The 22,685-nt window shown below is 39.3% G+C and overlaps 1 protein-coding gene across 3 annotated transcripts in view; it reads right to left on the bottom strand.

The window, feature by feature from the left end:
• prickle2b (prickle homolog 2b) overlaps positions 1-22,685 on the bottom strand; it is a 135,770-nt gene that overhangs the window by 15,847 nt on the left and 97,238 nt on the right. For 2 of the 3 annotated variants that reach the window (XM_038277878.1, XM_038277879.1), the window contains exon 3: positions 7,199-7,382. In XM_038277878.1, the coding sequence (XP_038133806.1) occupies positions 7,199-7,382 (184 nt within the window). Of the gene's footprint in view, positions 1-7,198; positions 7,383-16,577; positions 17,069-22,685 lie in introns of those variants that run through there. The other variant, XM_038277880.1, reaches the window with a different exon arrangement.

Here is a 22,685-nt window from a genome sequence, read left to right on the forward strand (position 1 = left end):
TTGATTTCAGTAATTCCATTTAAAAAGTGAAACTTGTATATTATATTCATACATTACATACAAACTCATATATTTCAGATGTTTATTTTGTTTAATTTTGATGATTACAAATGACAACAAATGAAAATCTCAAATTCATCATATCAGAAAATTAGAATATTGTGAAAAGGTTCAAAATTGATGGCCCCTGGTGCCACACTCTAATCAGCTAATTAACTCAAACCACCTGCAAAAGCCTTTAAATGGTCTTTCAGTCTAGTTCTATAGGCTACACAATCATGGGGAAGACTGCTGACTTGACAGTTGTCCAAAAGACGACCATCGACACCTTGCACAAGGAGGGCAAGACACAAAAGGTCATCGCTAAAGAGGCTGGCTGTTCACAGAGCTCAGTGTCCAAGCACATTAATAGAGAGGCGAAGGGAAGGAAAAGATGTGGTCGAAAAAAGTGTACAAGCAAGAGAGATAACCGCACCCTGGAGAGGATTGTGAAACAAAACCCATTCAAAAATGTGGGGGAGATTCACAAAGAGTGGACTGCAGCTGGAGTGAGTGCTTCAAGAACCACCACACACAGACGTATGAAAGACATGGGTTTCTGCTGTCGCATTCCTTGTGTCAAGCCACTCTTGAACCACAGACAGCGTCAGAAGCGTCTTGCCTGGGCTAAAGAGAAACAGGACTGGACTGCTGGTGAGTGGTCCAAAGTCATGTTCTCTGATGAAAGTAAATTTTGCATTTCCTTTGGAAATCAAGGTCCCAGAGTCTGGAGGAAAAGAAGAGAGGCACTTCATCCACGTTGCTTGAAGTCCAGTGTAAAGTTTCCACAGTCAGTGATGGTTTGGGGTGCCATGTCATCTGCTGGTGTTGGTCCATTGTGTTTTCTGAGGTCCAGGGTCAACGCAGCCACATACCAGGAAGTTTTAGAGCACTTCATGCTTCCTGCAGCTGACCAACTTTTTGGAGATGCAGATTTAATTTTCCAACAGGACTTGGCACCTGCACACAGTGCCAAAGCTACCAGTACCTGGTTGAAGGACCATGGTATCCCTGTTCTTAATTGGCCAGCAAACTCTCCTGACCTTAACCCCATAGAAAATCTATGGGGTATTGTGAAGAAGAAGATGCAATACACCAGACCCAACAATTCAGAAGAGCTAAAAGCCACTATTAGAGCAACCTGGGCTATCATAACACCTGAGCAGTGCCACAGACTGATCGACTCCATGCCACGCCGCATTGCTGCAGTAATACAGGCCAAAGGAGGCCCAACTAAATACTGAGTGCTGTACATGCTCATACTTTTCATGTTCATACTTTTCAGTTGGCCAACATTTCTATAAATCCTTTGTTTTTATTGGTCTTCAGTAATATTCTAATTTTCTGATATGATGAATTTGAGATTTTCATTTGTTGTCATTTGTAATCATCAAAATTAAACAAAATAAACATCTGAAATATATGAGTTTGTATGTAATGTATGAATATAATATACAAGTTTCACTTTTTAAATGGAATTACTGAAATCAATCTACTTTTTCATGATATTCTAATTTTATGACCAGCACCTGTACAGTCATAAAACCATCCATCCTCTATCCATCTAATGGCAGGACATACAGGTGCTGGTCATAAAATTAGAATATCATGAAAAAGTAGATTGATTTCAGTAATTCCATTTAAAAAGTGAAACTTGTATATTATATTCATACATTACATACAAACTCATATATTTCAGATGTTTATTTTGTTTAATTTTGATGATTACAAATGACAACAAATGAAAATCTCAAATTCATCATATCAGAAAATTAGAATATTACTGAAGACCAATAAAAACAAAGGATTTATAGAAATGTTGGCCAACTGAAAAGTATGAACATGAAAAGTATGAGCATGTACAGCACTCAGTATTTAGTTGGGCCTCCTTTGGCCTGTATTACTGCAGCAATGCGGCGTGGCATGGAGTCGATCAGTCTGTGGCACTGCTCAGGTGTTATGATAGCCCAGGTTGCTCTAATAGTGGCTTTTAGCTCTTCTGAATTGTTGGGTCTGGTGTATTGCATCTTCTTCTTCACAATACCCCATAGATTTTCTATGGGGTTAAGGTCAGGAGAGTTTGCTGGCCAATTAAGAACAGGGATACCATGGTCCTTCAACCAGGTACTGGTAGCTTTGGCACTGTGTGCAGGTGCCAAGTCCTGTTGGAAAATGAAATCTGCATCTCCAAAAAGTTGGTCAGCTGCAGGAAGCATGAAGTGCTCTAAAACTTCCTGGTATGTGGCTGCGTTGACCCTGGACCTCAGAAAACACAATGGACCAACACCAGCAGATGACATGGCACCCCAAACCATCACTGACTGTGGAAACTTTACACTGGACTTCAAGCAACGTGGATGAAGTGCCTCTCTTCTTTTCTTCCAGACTCTGGGACCTTGATTTCCAAAGGAAATGCAAAATTTACTTTCATCAGAGAACATGACTTTGGACCACTCACTAGCAGTCCAGTCCTGTTTCTCTTTAGCCCAGGCAAGACGCTTCTGACGCTGTCTGTGGTTCAAGAGTGGCTTGACACAAGGAATGCGACAGCAGAAACCCATGTCTTTCATACGTCTGTGTGTGGTGGTTCTTGAAGCACTCACTCCAGCTGCAGTCCACTCTTTGTGAATCTCCCCCACATTTTTGAATGGGTTTTGTTTCACAATCCTCTCCAGGGTGCGGTTATCTCTCTTGCTTGTACACTTTTTTCGACGACATCTTTTCCTTCCCTTCGCCTCTCTATTAATGTGCTTGGACACTGAGCTCTGTGAACAGCCAGCCTCTTTAGCGATGACCTTTTGTGTCTTGCCCTCCTTGTGCAAGGTGTCGATGGTCGTCTTTTGGACAACTGTCAAGTCAGCAGTCTTCCCCATGATTGTGTAGCCTATAGAACTAGACTGAAAGACCATTTAAAGGCTTTTGCAGGTGGTTTGAGTTAATTAGCTGATTAGAGTGTGGCACCAGGGGCCATCAATTTTGAACCTTTTCACAATATTCTAATTTTCTGATATGATGAATTTGAGATTTTCATTTGTTGTCATTTGTAATCATCAAAATTAAACAAAATAAACATCTGAAATATATGAGTTTGTATGTAATGTATGAATATAATATACAAGTTTCACTTTTTAAATGGAATTACTGAAATCAATCTACTTTTTCATGATATTCTAATTTTATGACCAGCACCTGTAAACATCAGTCGCAAAAGTTTTTGCAGTGCATGCACTAGCTGTTAAAAAATGTCAGTGATGCAAATGGAAAGAGCCCCGATCACTCAAAGATCAGCCATCAGGTCAGCAGCTGACAGTTTTATTGACCCCCATCCTGGCCCGGAATGGTTTGAATTGTGCTCAGTCCTATTGAGGAAACAGGTCAAACTACCCTCAGTCGTCTCTGTTTGAAATCCATTTTAAAGCCATGGGACCAGATCCTGCAGCTAGTTTACATTTCATTAACTCAAGCCAACATTCTGTACAAATATCCAGAGGTAGAGTGTTGAAAACACATACGTCATGCTGAAGAGAAAATTAGAATCAGATCACTTTAACTGCTGAGCAGAGGTTCTGTTAGACCGAAGCTCCTCATGATCATAAAGGAAAAAAAAAAAAAAACAGAAAATGCCCCAAAGAGAACTCTGCAGTTACATTCTTGGCCATGTTCAACTGTAACCTGGCAACATCCAGGAGTTTTATCTCAAATAAAAAGTATTCTTAAATACAACAAAAACACTTGATGCACATTATAGATTATATGATTCCGCTTGTATTTCTGCAAGTGGTAGTTAAATGCACCACATTTAAGATAGACACATGTAAACACACGACTGAGGACACATTAGGTCTTGCAGGAGGGCAGTTATCATTTATGATCCCTCCGATCCATGTACCTGGCTGCTGTACCGCTGCGCAGGAATCTCTCATTACACAGAAGAGACTTTACACCACTGCTGAATAGCAGACTAATAAAGAGCTCTGGCTTCCAGAGTGGAAATCTAAAACCCATCATTTAGAACCCAAGTTTAACTTTTTGTTTAGATCCAGTCTAATGCAAAAGGTTGCAAAACAAGTTTCCACAGCTTCAAAACCTTAGCCTTTCAGAGACTGCATTAACTTGGTACACATCTGTACATTGCTGGACGATCTAAAATTTTTTTCATTAAGTACATTTGAAATATATCTTTCATGAAACAAAATACATATATACAAACTCTGGGTCATTCTTGAGGGTATTGAACATTTTTGCCCATCATAGTCAGTTTAAAAAAAAAAGAATAAACTATGACTTCTTAGCTTGGATTTTTTAGTGTGACTAGAGAAGGCAAAAACAAACCTCTGAGCCTGAGCCAACAGCGTATTGACTGAGCTCTTGAATGAAATGAAACCAGCTTCCATAAACGCCTCTATTGTCCAATTAAACTGGAGACCCGCCCACATGTGAACACCTCTGGCTCAGTGGAGCATTGTAAAGGGGGATTTTCTTCAACGTGCATGAAGCTGTTTAATGTGCTGTGCAGGCTTGACTCACGTGCTTATGAGGGCCAAGAAACCTCCCGTAAACATGTTCGGGGGCACAAACAATGGGGAGATTAATTTGAAGGCTGGAGCCAAGTAATCCTGTGTTATCCATTAGCCCAGTGAAGCCTCGCTGTCAGCTTAGTGGGCGAGCTTTTTGGCAAACATGCTCAACATACACAGTAGTTTTACCTTTTAATGGGCTGAGGATTATTAGAAATACCTACAAGTCCATATCTCTGGAATCCTGATTGTTCAGGGGCATTATAGCTCCAGTATCATATCGCTCCTCAACATTTCAACAGTCCTCATGAGATATTTTCAAAGTGTATGTCTTAATATTTAAGTTCATTATTTGTTTTCCCACTTCGACTCAAATGCAGTGCTATTGCATCACATCCTCTCTTAATGCTCAAAAAGTAAGTGAAGTAAAAGTATTGAAAATCCAACACTAATCACACAAATGTTATCTTTGTGGGCCTAATGAATCTACCTTACGGTATATATCCACATGGTTCTTGGTAAGGTCTGTTTTTGCATTAACTACTGCATCAGTGCTGCTTAGCATGGAGAGGCTCAGCTCAGCCTGTGTTTCTGGTGAAGTATGACACAAATGTAGTCAGAGAGTCTGGACAATACAAATTATAATAGAATAAATCTGTTTTCATTCTCTCTTCAACCACCGTGAGGCTGATGCACTTATTATGCAATACTCTGCAAGCTATGATAAAAGTGTTTAGTTTTAAATAGTATTACGAGGGCAGACACCTATTACTACTCCTAACTGGCTGATTGGAAACTACACAATTAAGTGTGCCATGTTCTTATTATCCAGATGAAAACAGACTTAACGTTTCATCTATAACATAACAACAAAAAAGAGCAAAAGATTGTTCACCTAGGTCTCATCTAAATGATGATGAGTTCTTGGATGGATTGTGGTCCTGGTGTATGGAAACAGCTACCCACCTATCACTGATATGCATAACTGGGTACAAACTGGCTTGTCTGTCCATATCGGTCAACATAGACCTCACCTCTCTTTCAAGGGTCAGATCAACCTGCGAAAATTTCAATAGGTTTGCCTTATTTTGCTTTCCTTGCCAATTCGCCAGGCACGCAAAAGTCTCCTCCATCATGGAGTCTGCTAGTCATTGGTTTCACCTCATCATGGGTGACATGGATTCCCAAAGTGACTGACAGTGTTTTTTTAACTTTAGAAAGCTTCAAAAGCTGCCTACGTTCCAAGGTTCACCAGATTCCCAGAGACGGACACGGTATGGGAAATACAGCCACCTCCTCTCGAGGCTGGGTCTGGATGAAGGTTGCTTTTAGCGGTACTTCCGCCTATCCGTGACCCATTTAAGGGCCCTGCTGTTCTACAATGGGGCATGAATCACAGAAAACAGAGGGTTGGGTGAGATGGTATTCTGGAGCTCAGACTTGAGCAGAGGGAAAAAAGTGCGAGAACACCGGCAGTGAAAATAACAGAAGCGGGACCAGGCTGCTAGCCGTGTCCCCCTCTGGAATTAAGGAACCACAGTGGGAGATCAGAGCTGGGAGAGAAGGCAGAGCAGAAAAGCCTGCTGGGGAAAAAACACCGTAACGGAGAGGCTACAGCTTGCTGGGGCTAGATACAGAAACTACCAGCAGAGGAACAGAGGAGCACAGTGGCAGAGCCGATACTTCCACTACAAAAACAGAACACGAAAGATGGGGAAGGGACAACAGCTGCCCAGGAGTACGACAACTGTAACTGCAGGGAGATGAAAGGAGAATAGAAAGATCAGCAAAGTTTGCTCGGGCGGAGCCGGGGAGAGAAGGCATCTGTCTGTGCTGGAGGTAAGATGACGAAACAGTCCTTCTACAGCTAAATTCAATGTAAACGTACCTTTACACTCCTACTCAAACATCAATAAGAGCGGACTGAAGACTTGGTTTTGCCAATCAGAAGCCAATTTATCTATTGCACATTTTACATCAGCACATTTAGCTACTCTGTGGTGTTTGTGTGAATTGTCTTATCGTGAATTAAAAACAAAGCGCCTCTTTTCTCTCTCCTGAATTTGTTGTTTCCAAACTGGTCTTCTTCCTTCTCATACCTTTTTTTCTTCCGTGGCACTGATTGAACACCTCTGACTGACATGGTCTAACCTGTAAAATGCTTACTATGGCTCCTTAGCTTCATCTTTCCATTCTTCTGTGCAGACAGCGTCTTTGGCTCTGCGAGGATGCCATATAGAGTGGCATGGAATGTGAAACAATTTTTCATCGCCTTTTAGATCTTGAGATCTTTGTTTAACAAAGAAATTTGCACATTTTTCTTTTACACCTATGTTAAGTTATTTCTGGGAAAATAAAGTTACTTTTAATATTTATTTATTAAAGTATGGGCCTTAATAAATTAATGATACACAAAAATTTGACTTAATTTATTTTTGTATATAATAAAAAAATGAATGAGAATTTATCTAGATGTGCCTGCAAGTCACATCATTGTAGTCGTCATATATAAAAACCTTTCAGGAATGCGGCCACACAGACTTAAACCAATAAACAAACTAAAACCAGATTGTAGAGCTTGAGTGCCTTTGAGTGATTATGCTACATGGTCCGTATCAAAAAAAGTGCAGGCGTGTAGGTACCTGCTCAGGTTTGAGTCCCAGTGGCACCCAAGCGTACTCCTCCAGCGCACAACCCGAGTCATCGTCCGAGGTCGAGTTCCTCTGGAAATCATACATCAGCTTGGTGACCGTCTTCTCCATTTCCACCGGCATGGCTGTCACAGCATGCTCTTCACGACGACACTTGCAGTGTACACAGATCTTCCTGCCATACGACAGACACAAACAGAAAGAGAAGTTACGTGACTCCCATGTCTTGGCATGCATGTTGTAAATGTGTATTTAATCAGGTATTTTTATGTATACAAATTAAGGAAGTCAATTTACAAAACAAAAAATGATTTGTGGCTTGACAGTAAAGGTAAGTGTACTAAGGTGAGTGTTAGTATCTCAAGAAAAGTGAATTCTACTGCTACCACTTGGATCTATTCAGTTTAAACCATATTGAAATGCTTCAACAATGATTTTAACTCCCAGTAAAACAGCAGATGCACAAACAGAGTGCTGTTAGTGCACACGAAGGGCTAAAACAAGCTGTAAAAAATAGCTGAACACAATACAAGCAGTGACAGTGATAGAAAACAGAACTTGGCAAGTAACAAAATGTTCACAGCATGCTGCGCAAATGCTCGTATGAAACACTTCCAAATGTCTTACCAGAACACAACATTAGTACACATGTTTGTATTGAAAAGTTTAAAAGAGGGAAAGGTTTTAGCTTTTAGCTTTAGATAATTTCTATCAAACCTTCTGAGATCAAGACTGCCCCCCCCCCACCAAAAAAAATAAAAATAATAATAAAATAAAAAATAAAGGCCGTGCTAAAAAACAGCAGAGATGCATAGATACCATAAAACACAAAAGCTGTGAATTAAATACTTCATTGGGTGGAGTCGTTCTATATTTTCTCTTAATCCACCCAATCTGTATTTGAAGACAAACTAAGGAATCCATGTATGCATACGGATTTGTGAGTCCTTGACAGACGCAGAATATGGAAACTGGGTGGCCAAAAGTTTGCATCCCACTAACCCGTAACCCCCTCAGGCAGCTAAACCAAGACGACAGAATCTCATTACCTTCCCAGATGGATGCCTTGTCTGACAGTCAGCTCTACGAGCAGCTTAAGGACATCCAGGACAATGTTGATTCCACAACTAAGTGAGGCTCCGTTGCACAGTGCACACACTTATACATGTAAAAGTAGACAGCAAAGTGGCTAAGTCCTCAAGCCATTATCAACTGAACCAATTAGTGAACATGGTTGATTGTATTATGAGAATGTAATGACATGCTTTAGTCACAGCGCAATTGTTAATGCCTTAGCTTTCAATGGTTCTAAAATTCAGTAGATAAATTCTTAAAGAAACTAGTAACTTAGATATTTTAAATGATGCCGATTATAAGTTAAAGGGGATTTTTTTATTTTGGTTTATTAATTTATTTGTTCTGTTTGTTGCAGCCTTAGAAAATAAAATAAATGTACAACTTTTAAAAAAACAACAACAAAAAAAGTTATTTAATTGACATCTATATATTTATTTTCTTTTCAAATATTATTTTTATATCATAATTTCATGCCCTGATTGTTCGAAGGCAATTTAACAATCCAGAGGATAACTGGAACTAATTTTTAAGTCAGAGACGACCTTCATCATCACTTAAGATTCCTGCCCATCTGCCAAAAGCCCAAGTAGCTTCGTCAGCTCCTTGAGGAGATACGCAGACCTCTGATACTTCTGCTTTCATTGTGGAAGGGCAAGGCAAACACTTCACAAACAGAATCCATACATATTAATAAATGATCCCAAATTCCCAGATGTTTCTACAATGAATACTGATGATCCAACTGTGATACAAAAGATAAAGTCAATCAGGCACACTGGGAGGGAGGGTGGAGTAAATCTGAACCAACCTAGAGCAATAGACAGGAAAACTCGCCGATCTTATCACAGAAGATCCCCTAAAACTTTATTAGGTGTTAGCAGCTAATCGATAAGGAGGGACCCTATAACTTATAGGGGTGATAACGTAGCTAGAGGTATATCTAAATGGAGTGGATCTGCCAACAGGATTGCAGTTGTTAAATCTGAATGTTGCTTTATCTGGTAAACAAAAAGAAAAGCTTAACTGATTCAGTACTAGTGGACATGTGCTAAAAGAAATTTGTAAAATGCCAGCATGTTGTTTTTTCTTTGATCCCTGGACAGAACTGACCTTTTTAACTTTAGGCTGCTATAAAATCAGAGAGAGAGAGAGAGGTCAACTAAAGGTCACTCCCTGTACACAATGCTTTCAACTCTAAACAGTGACATTTTTAATCCATACATTAAATAACTGGAAACTGGTCTCCTTGCAGCTAGCTGGCTTGCAGTGCACAGCATTAAATGAGAGCAGTGCAACCTTACCATAGCCATAGAAAGCCACTTCTCTTGCTTTTGTTTAAAAACATTTAAAACCACTGCAATGGTTTTGAAGAATCTCAATCAATGCCTACTAATGACTCGAAGGTAAAGGGTTCTTTTTTTTATTAATTTGCTCCTTATAATCATAGGAGTGAGCACATGCATGCATGCTTGTTTGTTCTGTGCATATCTGTGGTGCCCAAATATAGCCTGGCAACCTGTCAAAGGCGTGTCCCGACCCTACTCCAATGACCACTAGAGAGAGGCACCATTCATGCACAGCTACATTTAAAGGGGTCAATCCTGGGCTGTAAAGTTTCATTAAAGTTTGTAAAACCTTTACTGCATTTGTAAAAAAACGACAAAAAAAAGGGTTCTTAATTTCTAGTTGCCCCCCACCCCGAAAAAAGTATTGATATCATCCCACTGGGTTAGTTTTCGTCAGCCAGACAGGTTGCATTGATTTAACTCATGATCTGTATTGACAACACATAAGGAAAGGGTAAAACATGGTCCTCTGCTCCAATCTTCTGAATCAGAGTAAATGGTAAATGCAATGATATAGCTCTTTTTTCAAGTCAGGAGACTTGACCAAAGCGCTTTAAACTACATTCATTCAGTCATTCACCCACACCCCATTCACACACACAGCCCAAGCAGACAGAACAGTATAAAGACAGAATACAATCACTGACAGAAGCAAGGCTGCCGTACACTGGCGCCACCGGGTCATCTGACCACCATCAGTAGGCAATTCAGGTGAAGTGTCTGGCCCAAGAACACAACGACACTGAAACCCAGAGTCGGGGCTCGAACCCTCCGATTGCAGAGCAAACTCCTGCACCAGACGCCACTGTCGCCTGCTTTCATGCTTTCCGTAATATCAAGGATACACCTCCCTTAAAATTAGACCCAAGCTGATATAAAGGAAACCATTTCACAACGCTGTCATACACTTGCTTCAAACGGTATATTTGGAAGTCAGTCAGGAAGGTCTTATAATTGTTTAAAGAAGCTCTCCCTCTCTGACCCCCCTCTCTCTTTCCAGATGTGAGCTGAGACCAACCCCCCCCTCAGTGATTCACCTAAACATCTTTATCTATTATCACTTCAGAAGTAGATGCTTTTAACCTACAGGGCCTGTTTCTCCTTTCCCTGTGATTTACATCCAGCTTTATGGATCTGCTAGGAATCCCCACACAGCTGAAACCCAATCTGTGAACTCCACAGTGCAGGCTGCATGATTTCAATTAGATCAGATTTAGTGGTTTTGGAAATACCAGCCAAGTACATCACGAATGCCTCATAAACGATTCCGAGGTACAGACAAGGAAGTTAGGGGGCCCGTTTCCATTTTTAAATGCTGCTGGTCAATTTTTATCCCAGAGGGACTTATAAATGCTGGCACATTATTGGTCAGCTCGAGTGTGAGGTTTACTTAAGTATTCGGGGGGTATGTTTTTAGATGGCAGTCACTGTGACCATGATGTCAGTGGACAATGATTCACAGTTTCCAGTTAATCATCTTCATCCTGTTCTGCAACTTTAGCCATGTTACCAAGGTTCTGGATATTTTTAATGGACAATTCTTCATCTGTCAGATATATCAAAGTTGTTTTCGGTGTCTGCAGCATTATCTTCAAAGAACTTTTTTTAATAGGTCAAAGCGGCTGGCATACAGCAAAGTTGTTCATTCAAATTGGAATCAATGTAACACCACAGGTCAATCAATCCAGTAATATTACTATCAGCGTCAAGTCAATTATGTTAAGACTGTTTTAATGTATGTCATCTTTTATTTAAATTTAAATTGTGATTTATGCATAGGTTTTGAACTTAATTGAAAAACAAGGCTTTAAAAGATAGTGGCTTTAAAAAAAAAACCTCAATATAATTCTGTGAATTACACAGAACATAGCAGAGTGAGGAAGTTTTCTTAAGCTATATACAGCCCAGTATAGCAGTGTTGCCCCCGCCCATTGCAACAAACTTCCAGTTGCATGGTGGAAAAAGATTTCTTCTCTTTCCCCAGCCATGTTTCAAAAATTATATCTTCAACTACAGTTCTAGACTCACAAATGGAGATCGATTGATACAGGTTTTTAATAAAGCCAACGCCGATTCCAATTATTAACTGACGACTGACATGTGTTTCTGAGTTTTTTGGGGGCGCTAATTCTTGGCTAATAATGGTGAAAATGACACAATGACAACACAGTTTACATGTCACATTTTAAATTTAAAAAAATTAAACAAACAAATCAAACAAAACGTCAACAATCATAGCAATGGCAGGATCGGATATGTCTGTTAAATGACCTAAAGAATTGGCAAAAGCATGAATGATTCAGTTGATACCAGTACAAGAAAATAACAGTAACAATATTGGTCAATAATATCATGATGCTAGGCAACATAGGCAACAATTATACAGATTCCAAAAAAGGTTTTCATCTTTTAGTTTCAGCACAATGTCCCAATTACTCTTTGGCATTTCGGCTACAAACAAACTGCTTTAAATTGAACACTAAGGGGTAAATCCATCTAATAGATCAAAAGTGTTTTTTTGCATCTAGAATTTGCAGACAAAGCACCTAAAACATAGTATTCCAAAGACTGCATCCCCGCAGCTCTTTGGGATTACAGCATTGATACTGCAATAACCACTGGGATTTGATTTATTGTGCAGCTCTAATTTAAATGTATCCCCAACTATTGCTTTGGATGGCTTGAAGGAAAACACTCATTACGCTCTCCTAAAACCACTGCAGCTTTTCTGTGGCATCAATGTAAAGCACCAGACTAAAATCCATTCTTAAGAAACTAGAAACTAGACCACTCTTTAGAAACTAGAAAAACAGGGAAGAGAGCAGCTGTGTGCAGAGGGCAACAAAGTCTTGTGATTATTAGTTTTTTTTTCCTGAACAAACCTTTAACCACCTCTTTAGTCTATAAAGGGGATAAATGAGGGGAATTTTCAACTGTCTTTTGTTATGAAATTTCAAAGTTTCATAACAAACATAACAGTTGATAAAATTCAAAATTATAAATTATGACTTGAGAGTCATTAGAATTAATCAACAGTAAACATGGGAGATATTCCTGACAAAGATGATTTTTTTTTTCTTTTTTGAAAGCTAAGAACCTAATGCGATATGTTGCTGAGAGTAGAGATTTAACCTGCTTCAACATGTTTAAAACCAGTTTTACTGTACAGAGCAGATGTCCTGCCTCTTTATCAGACACTTCTGGGTCATATTAAAACAGGTGGCACAGTCACAGATGAAGGAAAATCTCAAATACATACAGGTGCTGGTCATAAAATTAGAATATCATGAAAAAGTAGATTGATTTCAGTAATTCCATTTAAAAAGTGAAACTTGTATATTATATTCATACATTACATACAAACTCATATATTTCAGATGTTTATTTTGTTTAATTTTGATGATTACAAATGACAACAAATGAAAATCTCAAATTCATCATATCAGAAAATTAGAATATTACTGAAGACCAATAAAAACAAAGGATTTATAGAAATGTTGGCCAACTGAAAAGTATGAACATGAAAAGTATGAGCATGTACAGCACTCAGTATTTAGTTGGGCCTCCTTTGGCCTGTATTACTGCAGCAATGCGGCGTGGCATGGAGTCGATCAGTCTGTGGCACTGCTCAGGTGTTATGATAGCCCAGGTTGCTCTAATAGTGGCTTTTAGCTCTTCTGAATTGTTGGGTCTGGTGTATTGCATCTTCTTCTTCACAATACCCCATAGATTTTCTATGGGGTTAAGGTCAGGAGAGTTTGCTGGCCAATTAAGAACAGGGATACCATGGTCCTTCAACCAGGTACTGGTAGCGTTGGCACTGTGTGCAGGTGCCAAGTCCTGTTGGAAAATGAAATCTGCATCTCCAAAAAGTTGGTCAGCTGCAGGAAGCATGAAGTGCTCTAAAACTTCCTGGTATGTGGCTGCGTTGACCCTGGACCTCAGAAAACACAATGGACCAACACCAGCAGATGACATGGCACCCCAAACCATCACTGACTGTGGAAACTTTACACTGGACTTCAAGCAACGTGGATGAAGTGCCTCTCTTCTTTTCCTCCAGACTCTGGGACCTTGATTTCCAAAGGAAATGCAAAATTTACTTTCATCAGAGAACATGACTTTGGACCACTCACCAGCAGTCCAGTCCTGTTTCTCTTTAGCCCAGGCAAGACGCTTCTGACGCTGTCTGTGGTTCAAGAGTGGCTTGACACAAGGAATGCGACAGCAGAAACCCATGTCTTTCATACCTCTGTGTGTGGTGGTTCTTGAAGCACTCACTCCAGCTGCAGTCCACTCTTTGTGAATCTCCCCCACATTTTTGAATGGGTTTTGTTTCACAATCCTCTCCAGGGTGCGGTTATCTTTCTTGCTTGTACACTTTTTTCGACCACATCTTTTCCTTCCCTTCGCCTCTCTATTAATGTGCTTGGACACTGAGCTCTGTGAACAGCCAGCCTCTTTAGCGATGACCTTTTGTGTCTTGCCCTCCTTGTGCAAGGTGTCGATGGTCGTCTTTTGGACAACTGTCAAGTCAGCAGTCTTCCCCATGATTGTGTAGCCTATAGAACTAGACTGAAAGACCATTTAAAGGCTTTTGCAGGTGGTTTGAGTTAATTAGCTGATTAGAGTGTGGCACCAGGGGCCATCAATTTTGAACCTTTTCACAATATTCTAATTTTCTGATATGATGAATTTGAGATTTTCATTTGTTGTCATTTGTAATCATCAAAATTACACAAAATAAACATCTGAAATATATGAGTTTGTATGTAATGTATGAATATAATATACAAGTTTCACTTTTTAAATGGAATTACTGAAATCAATCCACTTTTTCATGATATTTTAATTTTATGACCAGCACCTGTATGTCCCCTTTGGAGTCATCAATGACAGTGTTGCATAAATATGTTAAGATTTCATACTCATTCAACGTTTGTCCCAAAGAAAACCTAATGTAAAATAGGATGTGGACATAATGGGGCAAAGATAGGGATTAGGAATCCAGCTTAGGAATCCTTACGAAACTAGCCCAGACCAGGCCTTTTGTGATTAAGCACCAGCAAAGAGTGGTGACACTTTGGTGTTGAAGTTGTGACTGAGTGAAAGAGACTCAAGGTTTGCTAGCGTCAGTATCAATAAGGTGCTATAATTAAAACAGATTTGGGTTAACCATTTTCTGTGATACATCAAGACATGTCTGTAGCACACTGATGCTGAGAGACCTCAAAAGAGCAAAGCTTTTAGCAGATAATGGGAATGCTAAACATATCACAATAAAGTTGCACCATTTAGAAATGTAACTCACTTGCCTATTATATAACATGGAACATGCTGGATTTTCTAATTGCTAAAAGCCAATGGGAATCTCAAAGGAAAAGGACAGAAAATGTCACCTGGGATAACACAAGGAGCCTGCTTTTTTAGTAGAGTAACCTGCTGTGCTAAAGTTGCTAAAGATGATTTTAATATTCATTGATTATCAGGACATTTTAGTCTACCAGGACACTGGTGGTCTAATTTCAAGACCACCAGTGTCCTGGTTGAGCGTGGGTCTTAGCTATGAGCCATATCTGTACTGAATTAGTGTGTATAAAGAATAGACTTTTCTTTTGTAGAGTCCCTGGTGTCTTATTTTGAAAGTGTATCAGGGTTGTGTGTAAGGGTTATGACCAGCAGTGATATAGAATCAATTTCCAAAGGTTAAATCAAGCCTTTCCCCTGTCAGTATATTAATTACTATTATAATAATATCCTTTATTACAGTGGAAATGGTAGAGCTTTATTTTGAAATTTGCAGGCATGGATATTGTGCAAAGGCCACTACAGTGCAATTCCAAACAAAACGGCTGAGTTTTGGTCATCATGTTAAATGAATCAGCTACAACTACAACACTAGAGATGGGAAAATTCCACTACAAGAAACTTACAGCTTATAATTGACATTTTTTCCCAATTGCAGCAGCATTTTTTTAGGACTTTAACCCACACCATGTTGGCACAACTAGCAGTCTACCCAGCTGCCTGGCACATTGCATGTTGAGTTTTTCACTTCTATGCCAGCCTGTACACAATGAAGTATTGCTCACCAAAGAACAAAACAGAAACGCTTTTTAAGTAGACAATAAAATTGATTCTATTATTTATTTAACATATTTTCATAAATGCAGCCACTGTATAAAAATTGCACATATTTAAATATGGATATTTTCGCTCACTTTCTATTTTATTATTTAGAAAGTAATCTGATAAACAGTATTAACTTAAGTATTTAGGCTGCTGTCAGTTTGCTGCTCTCAGATCAGTGAAACTGCAACTTCAGCTCCTAAACACATTAGTCATTATTTGGCCTTTCAGTCCATTCAATTGCTAATGAAGTGTCCCTCTCTGCTGCTAAACAGTATCTAATATGTAAACCACCTTCTCTGTTCAATTAGCAGTTAAAGGGTCTACACTACTTTTACTGTTCCTCTGGTTCAACCCTTAGAAGTTGCTTCTAACTACAGCCTTCAGCAATATCAACATAGTGATGAAAAATCAGATCATTTAGCGTTAAATGAGTTTTATAGTTCAATCCATATGGCGCAGGGGGCAAACACACGCTTCACAGCACACATGAAGCTGACCACCGCGCTGCAGGGGGTGGGGGGATTACCACTGGTGGGTACACGTCCACAGAGTGAAAGCCACAATGTTGCTGCAGGTGTTGGTAAAATGCTGGTTAAAATAAGTGAAATTAATACAATACATATAGTTTTGATTAGTAAAATTAATAAAAACAATACAAATCGAACAAAAAAAAAACTTGAACTGGTGCAATAAAAACGTTTAGATGACATATTTTAGGCAATCTGTGCGCTTTTACGCACTTGGAGGAAATGGGTGTAGAGTTACATTTGAATTGCTGGAAAATAAAACAAGTGAAAGCGAATTTTTCGGCTTACCTTCCTATAAACTGAGACGGACTAAACCCATAGCCCGGAGCGGACTGCTTGGCTTGGATCTAAAACAAACGCTCCTCATGGTAGAATGCGTCGCACCTCTCCAGCTCAGCAGCCGTGCCACGAAGGCGCAGCAGCGTCACTCGCTCTGCGATCCTCTGCCGCATCTATCCCGCCGTCCCGAGAAGGGACGGGATAAAAGTCGCCTTTTGTCAACACCTCCTCCCTTCGCTCTCTGCACAAATACTCAGGTCAACCCGTCTCGCCCCACAACCAAAAAAATATCGTTAACAAGTTCCTAAAAGTGTTGACCAAAAGCTCAAAGAACAGCGCAAATTCCAGCAGAAATAAATTCCGCCTCCTAAATGGAAACTCCTCGTATTTAAAAAGACGCTTTTGCTCAGAGAATATCCGGGCGGATTGTCCGAAAGCTCAGGGAAATCCAGCAGAGCCCTGCTTCTATTAGCAGAACAAGCCACGGAGCAGCAGGAGCGCTTTAAACCAAGTACGCTTATTAAGATGGTGTCAAAGCAACAAGAGTGACGAAACCACTTCCGACTGCCCTTTCAGAATAAAGAAAGTCTGAGACTAAAACCAACAAAGAGCAACTTAGCTGCTTTATTATTTCCATCCATCCATCCATCCATCCATCCATCCATCCATCCATCCATCCATCCATCCATCCATCCATCCATCCATTTTCTTCCTCTTTATCTGGGGCCCTGTTGCAGCGGCAGCAGTCTAAGCAGAGATGCCGAGACTTCCTGATCCACACACACCTCCTCCAGCTGCTCTTGGGGGACCCCGAGGCTACACCAGTTTTTTACAACTTACTGACATTATTTTATTTGTTTTAGCCTGGGTTACTCCTATGAAGATATTCCAAAGTTACTCTTTCAAAATCCCTTCAATTTTCATTCAAACTGTCCAAACCAAGGGTCTTTAAACTTTTCCAGGCCAAGGACCCCCAAATTGATGACGAGATGGAGCCGGGACCCCTTAATTATATATATTGTATGAAATTGTGTTATATCAAACAGGTCCTATAGTCACTCTATTACAGATGGTGTAATGTAGCAAAAGTTATTTCACCCTGGGATTATTAAAGTATTTCTGATTCAGATTCCTGGTTGATGGGACAGGTGTTGTGAATGAAACGGTGCCCAGCTTGAAAGAGCTCCTGTGTGTCGCTGAATGTGTGCATTGATGAGTGAAAGACATCTTCTGCCTCCATTTAACTGTTTACTGCAGTGTGTTGAATTCATGTTAAAGTGAATATAAAGACATTTCAATTAGTGGAAAAAATTGCAGGGGGGAATATAAAAAAAAAAAACAGTCTAATCAACCAAAATTTTCACGACCCCCATGCAGTACCTTAGTGGACGCCCTAGGGGTTGCGGACAACCTGTTGAAGACCTCCGGTCTAAAGCCATGTTCTTAGCTTCCAGGGAGAGTAATGCTGAGTTACCCGTCCTGTTTCCCAACCTGTTACTGTGCACTAGCTGCTTAGATGACTCAAGTATGACAACTGGGCATTTTCCCCCTTGCTTACATAACATTTTTTCCCCAGCAATGGGCTGCCAACAACAATCATGCTGTAAAAACTTTTTTCACTTCATCTGCAGAGGTATGCCATGCATGGAAGAATTCAATGAAACAATGCTTATAGTAATGACACAGATTTTTATATTTTTACTTTAACTATGCCAATGTAAAATGAATAAGAATGCAGTAAAAAAACAAAACAAAAAAAACACAGTTGGTTCTGTTTGTATCATTAAAACTGCACAGTGAAGAATGAGACATTCTATGATAACTGAACAAAAGCAGTTATCAAGCTGAAGATATTAAAATTACTGCAGGCCTTTATTACATATTTTACTAATCATATATCTTCTTATACTTTATCTCATTCGATTGATTTTACTTTGACTTTATTGAACAGAGCTTTATTTTGAAGGGTACTTGGTAGACTTCCTGTCTGACTCTGGACTCCTGTTGACTTCACACAACCTCCCCTCTCATTCCTCCTCTCTCTGCATGTTGTGATGTCAGCAAGTCATCCATTCAACATTGGTGTAATTAGCAGCCTGACTTTCTGGTGTTCTGGCAGAATTTCCATGTGAAATAGTTCAGTTTCCTGAATAAACCGATTCAAGGTATAAGAGAGACAGTAGGGAGAGAGGATCCCCTGGGAAGCTAGGCTGCAGGTTAGCTTCCATTAACACAACAGGCCCCGCTTAACATAAGAAATGACCATTAGCTGGAGAGGAGACAAAAGGCTCAGACAAATGAAAAATCACAGAACTGTAGTGAAGACCATTTAGCAGGATCTTTTAAATCCTTTAGTATATATTCTTTCAGATGTTTCTCAATAGGAACCTCTGGCGTTTCAGTCCAACTCATAAAAATAACCAGCAATTTTTACACTTAAATGATTTTTACCCACTAAAATACCACTTCCAGAAACATATTGCCTTCTTCACTTCAAAAAGACATAGCTAATAATCCAAAAAACAAAACAAAAGACACATCAATAACTACATTTACAAAGTAGAGACTCCTGTGCAATATATGATTTTAGCAAGAAGGCTAAATGAATCTCGCAAAAACTGTATCTTTGACATTTCAATTGTTTTCTACCAGTTTTGATGTTTGTGTGTGTGAGATTTAACTATTTAATACAGACCAGGTAAACATTTTATTCATGGGATATTGCTAGGAAATGCTGCTGAACAAAGAAATAAATAAAAAGAACAAAAAAAGAACAATCAACAAAAAAGGAAAAAACACAAAGGGCTGCCTCACATTTTCTAACAAATATCCCAACAATCCCCTAGAGTCTAGACTTTTCTAAAAAAGAAAATCAGTGGATCAATATGAAACAAACACAGTGGTTGTGCGGAACTTGGCCTGATTACCTGCTTTAAGATCTGGTTGTAATATATAAAACCAGTGGCATAGAGCACAGCAGACTGCATCCTACAGCTTTGCTTGTTTAAGGTCAAATAATCATAATACCCTGAATAATATTCCTTTACATAAAAACACATTATTATCAACTGTTATGCTCAACAAAAACAGACAATACACAAACCAGACACTGATGCCCATTATAAGAACTGGACATCCGGAACGAATGACTGTTGCATAAATAGCAACAACTTACCTTTAACAGCTATAAATCCCACTATTTTAAGCAACTCTTAATGCCTCTAAGGCTCAACTCCAAATCAACCTGCACCAATTATCATATTTTTCACAACTAAGAACTTCTCTGCAGACAACCTGAGCACTTCAGGGAGTGTTGCAGTCTTCACCTTTTAGATACTGATCTTCAGGCTTCCTTGTTGAAGACGAAAGGCCTGTTTCTTAATGAAAGCCATATTTCAGAGCCTGGCATTCCTCTCACACGTGGCTGAAGGGAGAATACACACGGAGTTAAGGAGAAAGCAAACACAAGTATGTATTCTCTTCAACTCTTTACAAACATAACAGTATCAGTTACAGGCTGCACTTAGGGTCTATCCACCGGATTTTAAAGGATCCTTTAACCAACATCCATTTAGAACATCCACAGAAGGGGTCACTCGGATTAAGGACAGCCGTTTTTTCTTAACAGCCATTGCTCTCAGGAATAAACTGTTTCCAGATCTGCAGTGAACTGTTTCAAATGCCCCAAGGGGCCTGAAGAAAAGCGCCAAGGCCAGTTTGAGGAACAAACCTCAGATAGCATAGGCTGCATAGACTCCTGGCACGCACAGATTACTTGCTAGGTAAATTTAGACCTCTTAAGTGTAAGTATAAACCTATAAAAATATAAAATCAAAGCAGATGATGAGCCATACTGTCCTTGTAGCTAGGGGCCTATCTAATATATCAAATCTTAGATGATAAAAAATATTCTCCTACAATATTTCTTTTATCTTAACAGTAAAGGAAGTGATTAATATAGTATCTTATCTGATGAAATCATGAAAGTATACCTGATGAATTCAGTGATTATCTTATTTGAAGCATTGCCAGCATCCTAACATAGCCTTTAATTATTCCTTTTTTCAGGAATAGCAGTCTGTCCTTCATTCATGTGGCAAATGCAGATGGATATCACTCTTAAGCCAACACACAAGCAGCTGGGTCTCACCCCAACAGCTGATAGCTCCGGCATGCAAGGAGTGAGGGAGAAAACTAACTGCATTGCTTTTCTACTTGCCACTGCAGAATGTTTCTGAAGTCATTTCCTAACTCCTGGAGACTATTTTGTGGTTATTGTGTCAGTGTGTGTGTAACGGTCTGTGTGTAACCCAAAATCTGAATTTTTCCAAAGCCAAGTCGAAAAGATACTCTCTTTTTAACTCATTCACCAAGTCAAATAAAAATTTGCCTGGTTTGTCAAACCAAACAGCATTTGTGATATCTGGCAATGAGTCTGTACCATAGCGGTGGAAGATTTTTTTTACCTCCTCTTTGCAGAATTATTACGTCTGCCAAGGACATTATGTTTTTAGTTGTGTTTATGTGTGTGTTTGTTGGTTTGTTTATCCGTCAGTGTACAGGATAACTTGAAAAGTTATGAACGGATTTTATGAAATTTTTACCAAAGGTGCACCACATTCTAAGGAAACAACTCTTTCTATTTTGGTGATTATCCACATCATAAAACAGATGCTGGATTTCTTTTTAAAGTAAACCATAACATAAGTAGCAGCAGTTACAATTGACAGGTTCAGCATCAGACTCAAAAAAGCCCAGAAGTAGGCTGTTATACTGTGGACAAAAATACAGGAAAGGTGAGCCATGCCTCACGTGAAGTCTATATCTGTTAACCAAACTTGAAATCAGAGTACAGAGTGAACGAAGAAGGTGAGAGCAGAACAAACACCAGAGGCTGCAGGTATGTTGTGCCTTGTTTATAAAATTAGGAAAGGATTTTAAGGAAAGGTGCAATGAGGTGTATCTTTGGAATGATTCGCATGAAGGAACAATTCATTTAAATTAAGTAATGATCGACAATATATGCAAGTCTTATCTGTGGGTGTAAGTCACAATATGGGGCAAAATTTGCTGCTTGGCGGAGGTCTGCGCTCACTCCGAGTGCTTTTCTAATGGTAAGGTACACTGTAAGGCTGTTGAGGATTATTAGCCTGTTTAAACACCCAGCTTCAGCAACCCAATCAGGTGTACAGTATTGGACAAAAGTGAGTATGTCCCTCATATTTTTGGAAAAGATCCCTTTTAGAGTTGACTATATGCAGTACAGACCAAAAGTTTGGAGACACCTTATCATTCAAAGAGTTCTCTTTATTTTCATGACTATGAAAATTGTAGATTCACACTGAGGGCATCAAAACTATGAATTGATACGTGTGGAATTATATGGCTAACAAAAAATTGTGAAACAACTGAAAATATGTCTTATATTCTAGGTTCTTCAAAGTAGCCACCTTTTGCACCTTTCTGTCTCTGGCCAGAAAAACAGACTCACACCTTTCTATGCAATGACTTGGTGGTAGTGTTGTAGTCAGTTTGTAGCCTTGTCTCGGTCATCCTTGGTCTCGGTTGGGGTGGTCTTGACTAAAATACCACCCGTTAGTATTCTTGCGACTCTGTTCTTGTTCTTGAAAACCTTTTTAGCCGCTTAATGAAAGGCCATTTGAATCAATAGCCATATAACCCTCACTGCGCCACCGTTTGAAAAGCCATCAAAAAAAGTGACCTCATTCTGATAAGGAAAGAAAGTGAAAACATGTATCGAATTGGGATAGGGCTCGCACAATAGCGAAGTTAGGTAAGACTTTCCTTCGTGGTTGGACCTAAAACAAAAGCTAAGATGCAAAACTGGTCTAGACCTGCCATTGTTGGACTAGTAAATACAATGTCTACAATAATACACATTTATTTATAAACTTTGTTGTGATTTGCGTTTAGAGTATGAAAAAAATATCTGTCATAATAAATTAATATTCATGTAGTGCTAGAGGTAGTAGCTCATCATAGACAGTAAATGCCTATAGGTGACTTTGAAAGGCTTAGACAAAGGATACAAGACCTTTAATGTCTAAACTGCTCACAAAAAAATACAGTTACACAAAGTTTTAGATCCTGAAACGT

Source organism: Cyprinodon tularosa, unplaced genomic scaffold (genome assembly GCF_016077235.1).
Source record: "Cyprinodon tularosa strain WSP-4 unplaced genomic scaffold, ASM1607723v1 ctg135, whole genome shotgun sequence".
NCBI classification, from domain to species: domain Eukaryota; kingdom Metazoa; phylum Chordata; class Actinopteri; order Cyprinodontiformes; family Cyprinodontidae; genus Cyprinodon; species Cyprinodon tularosa.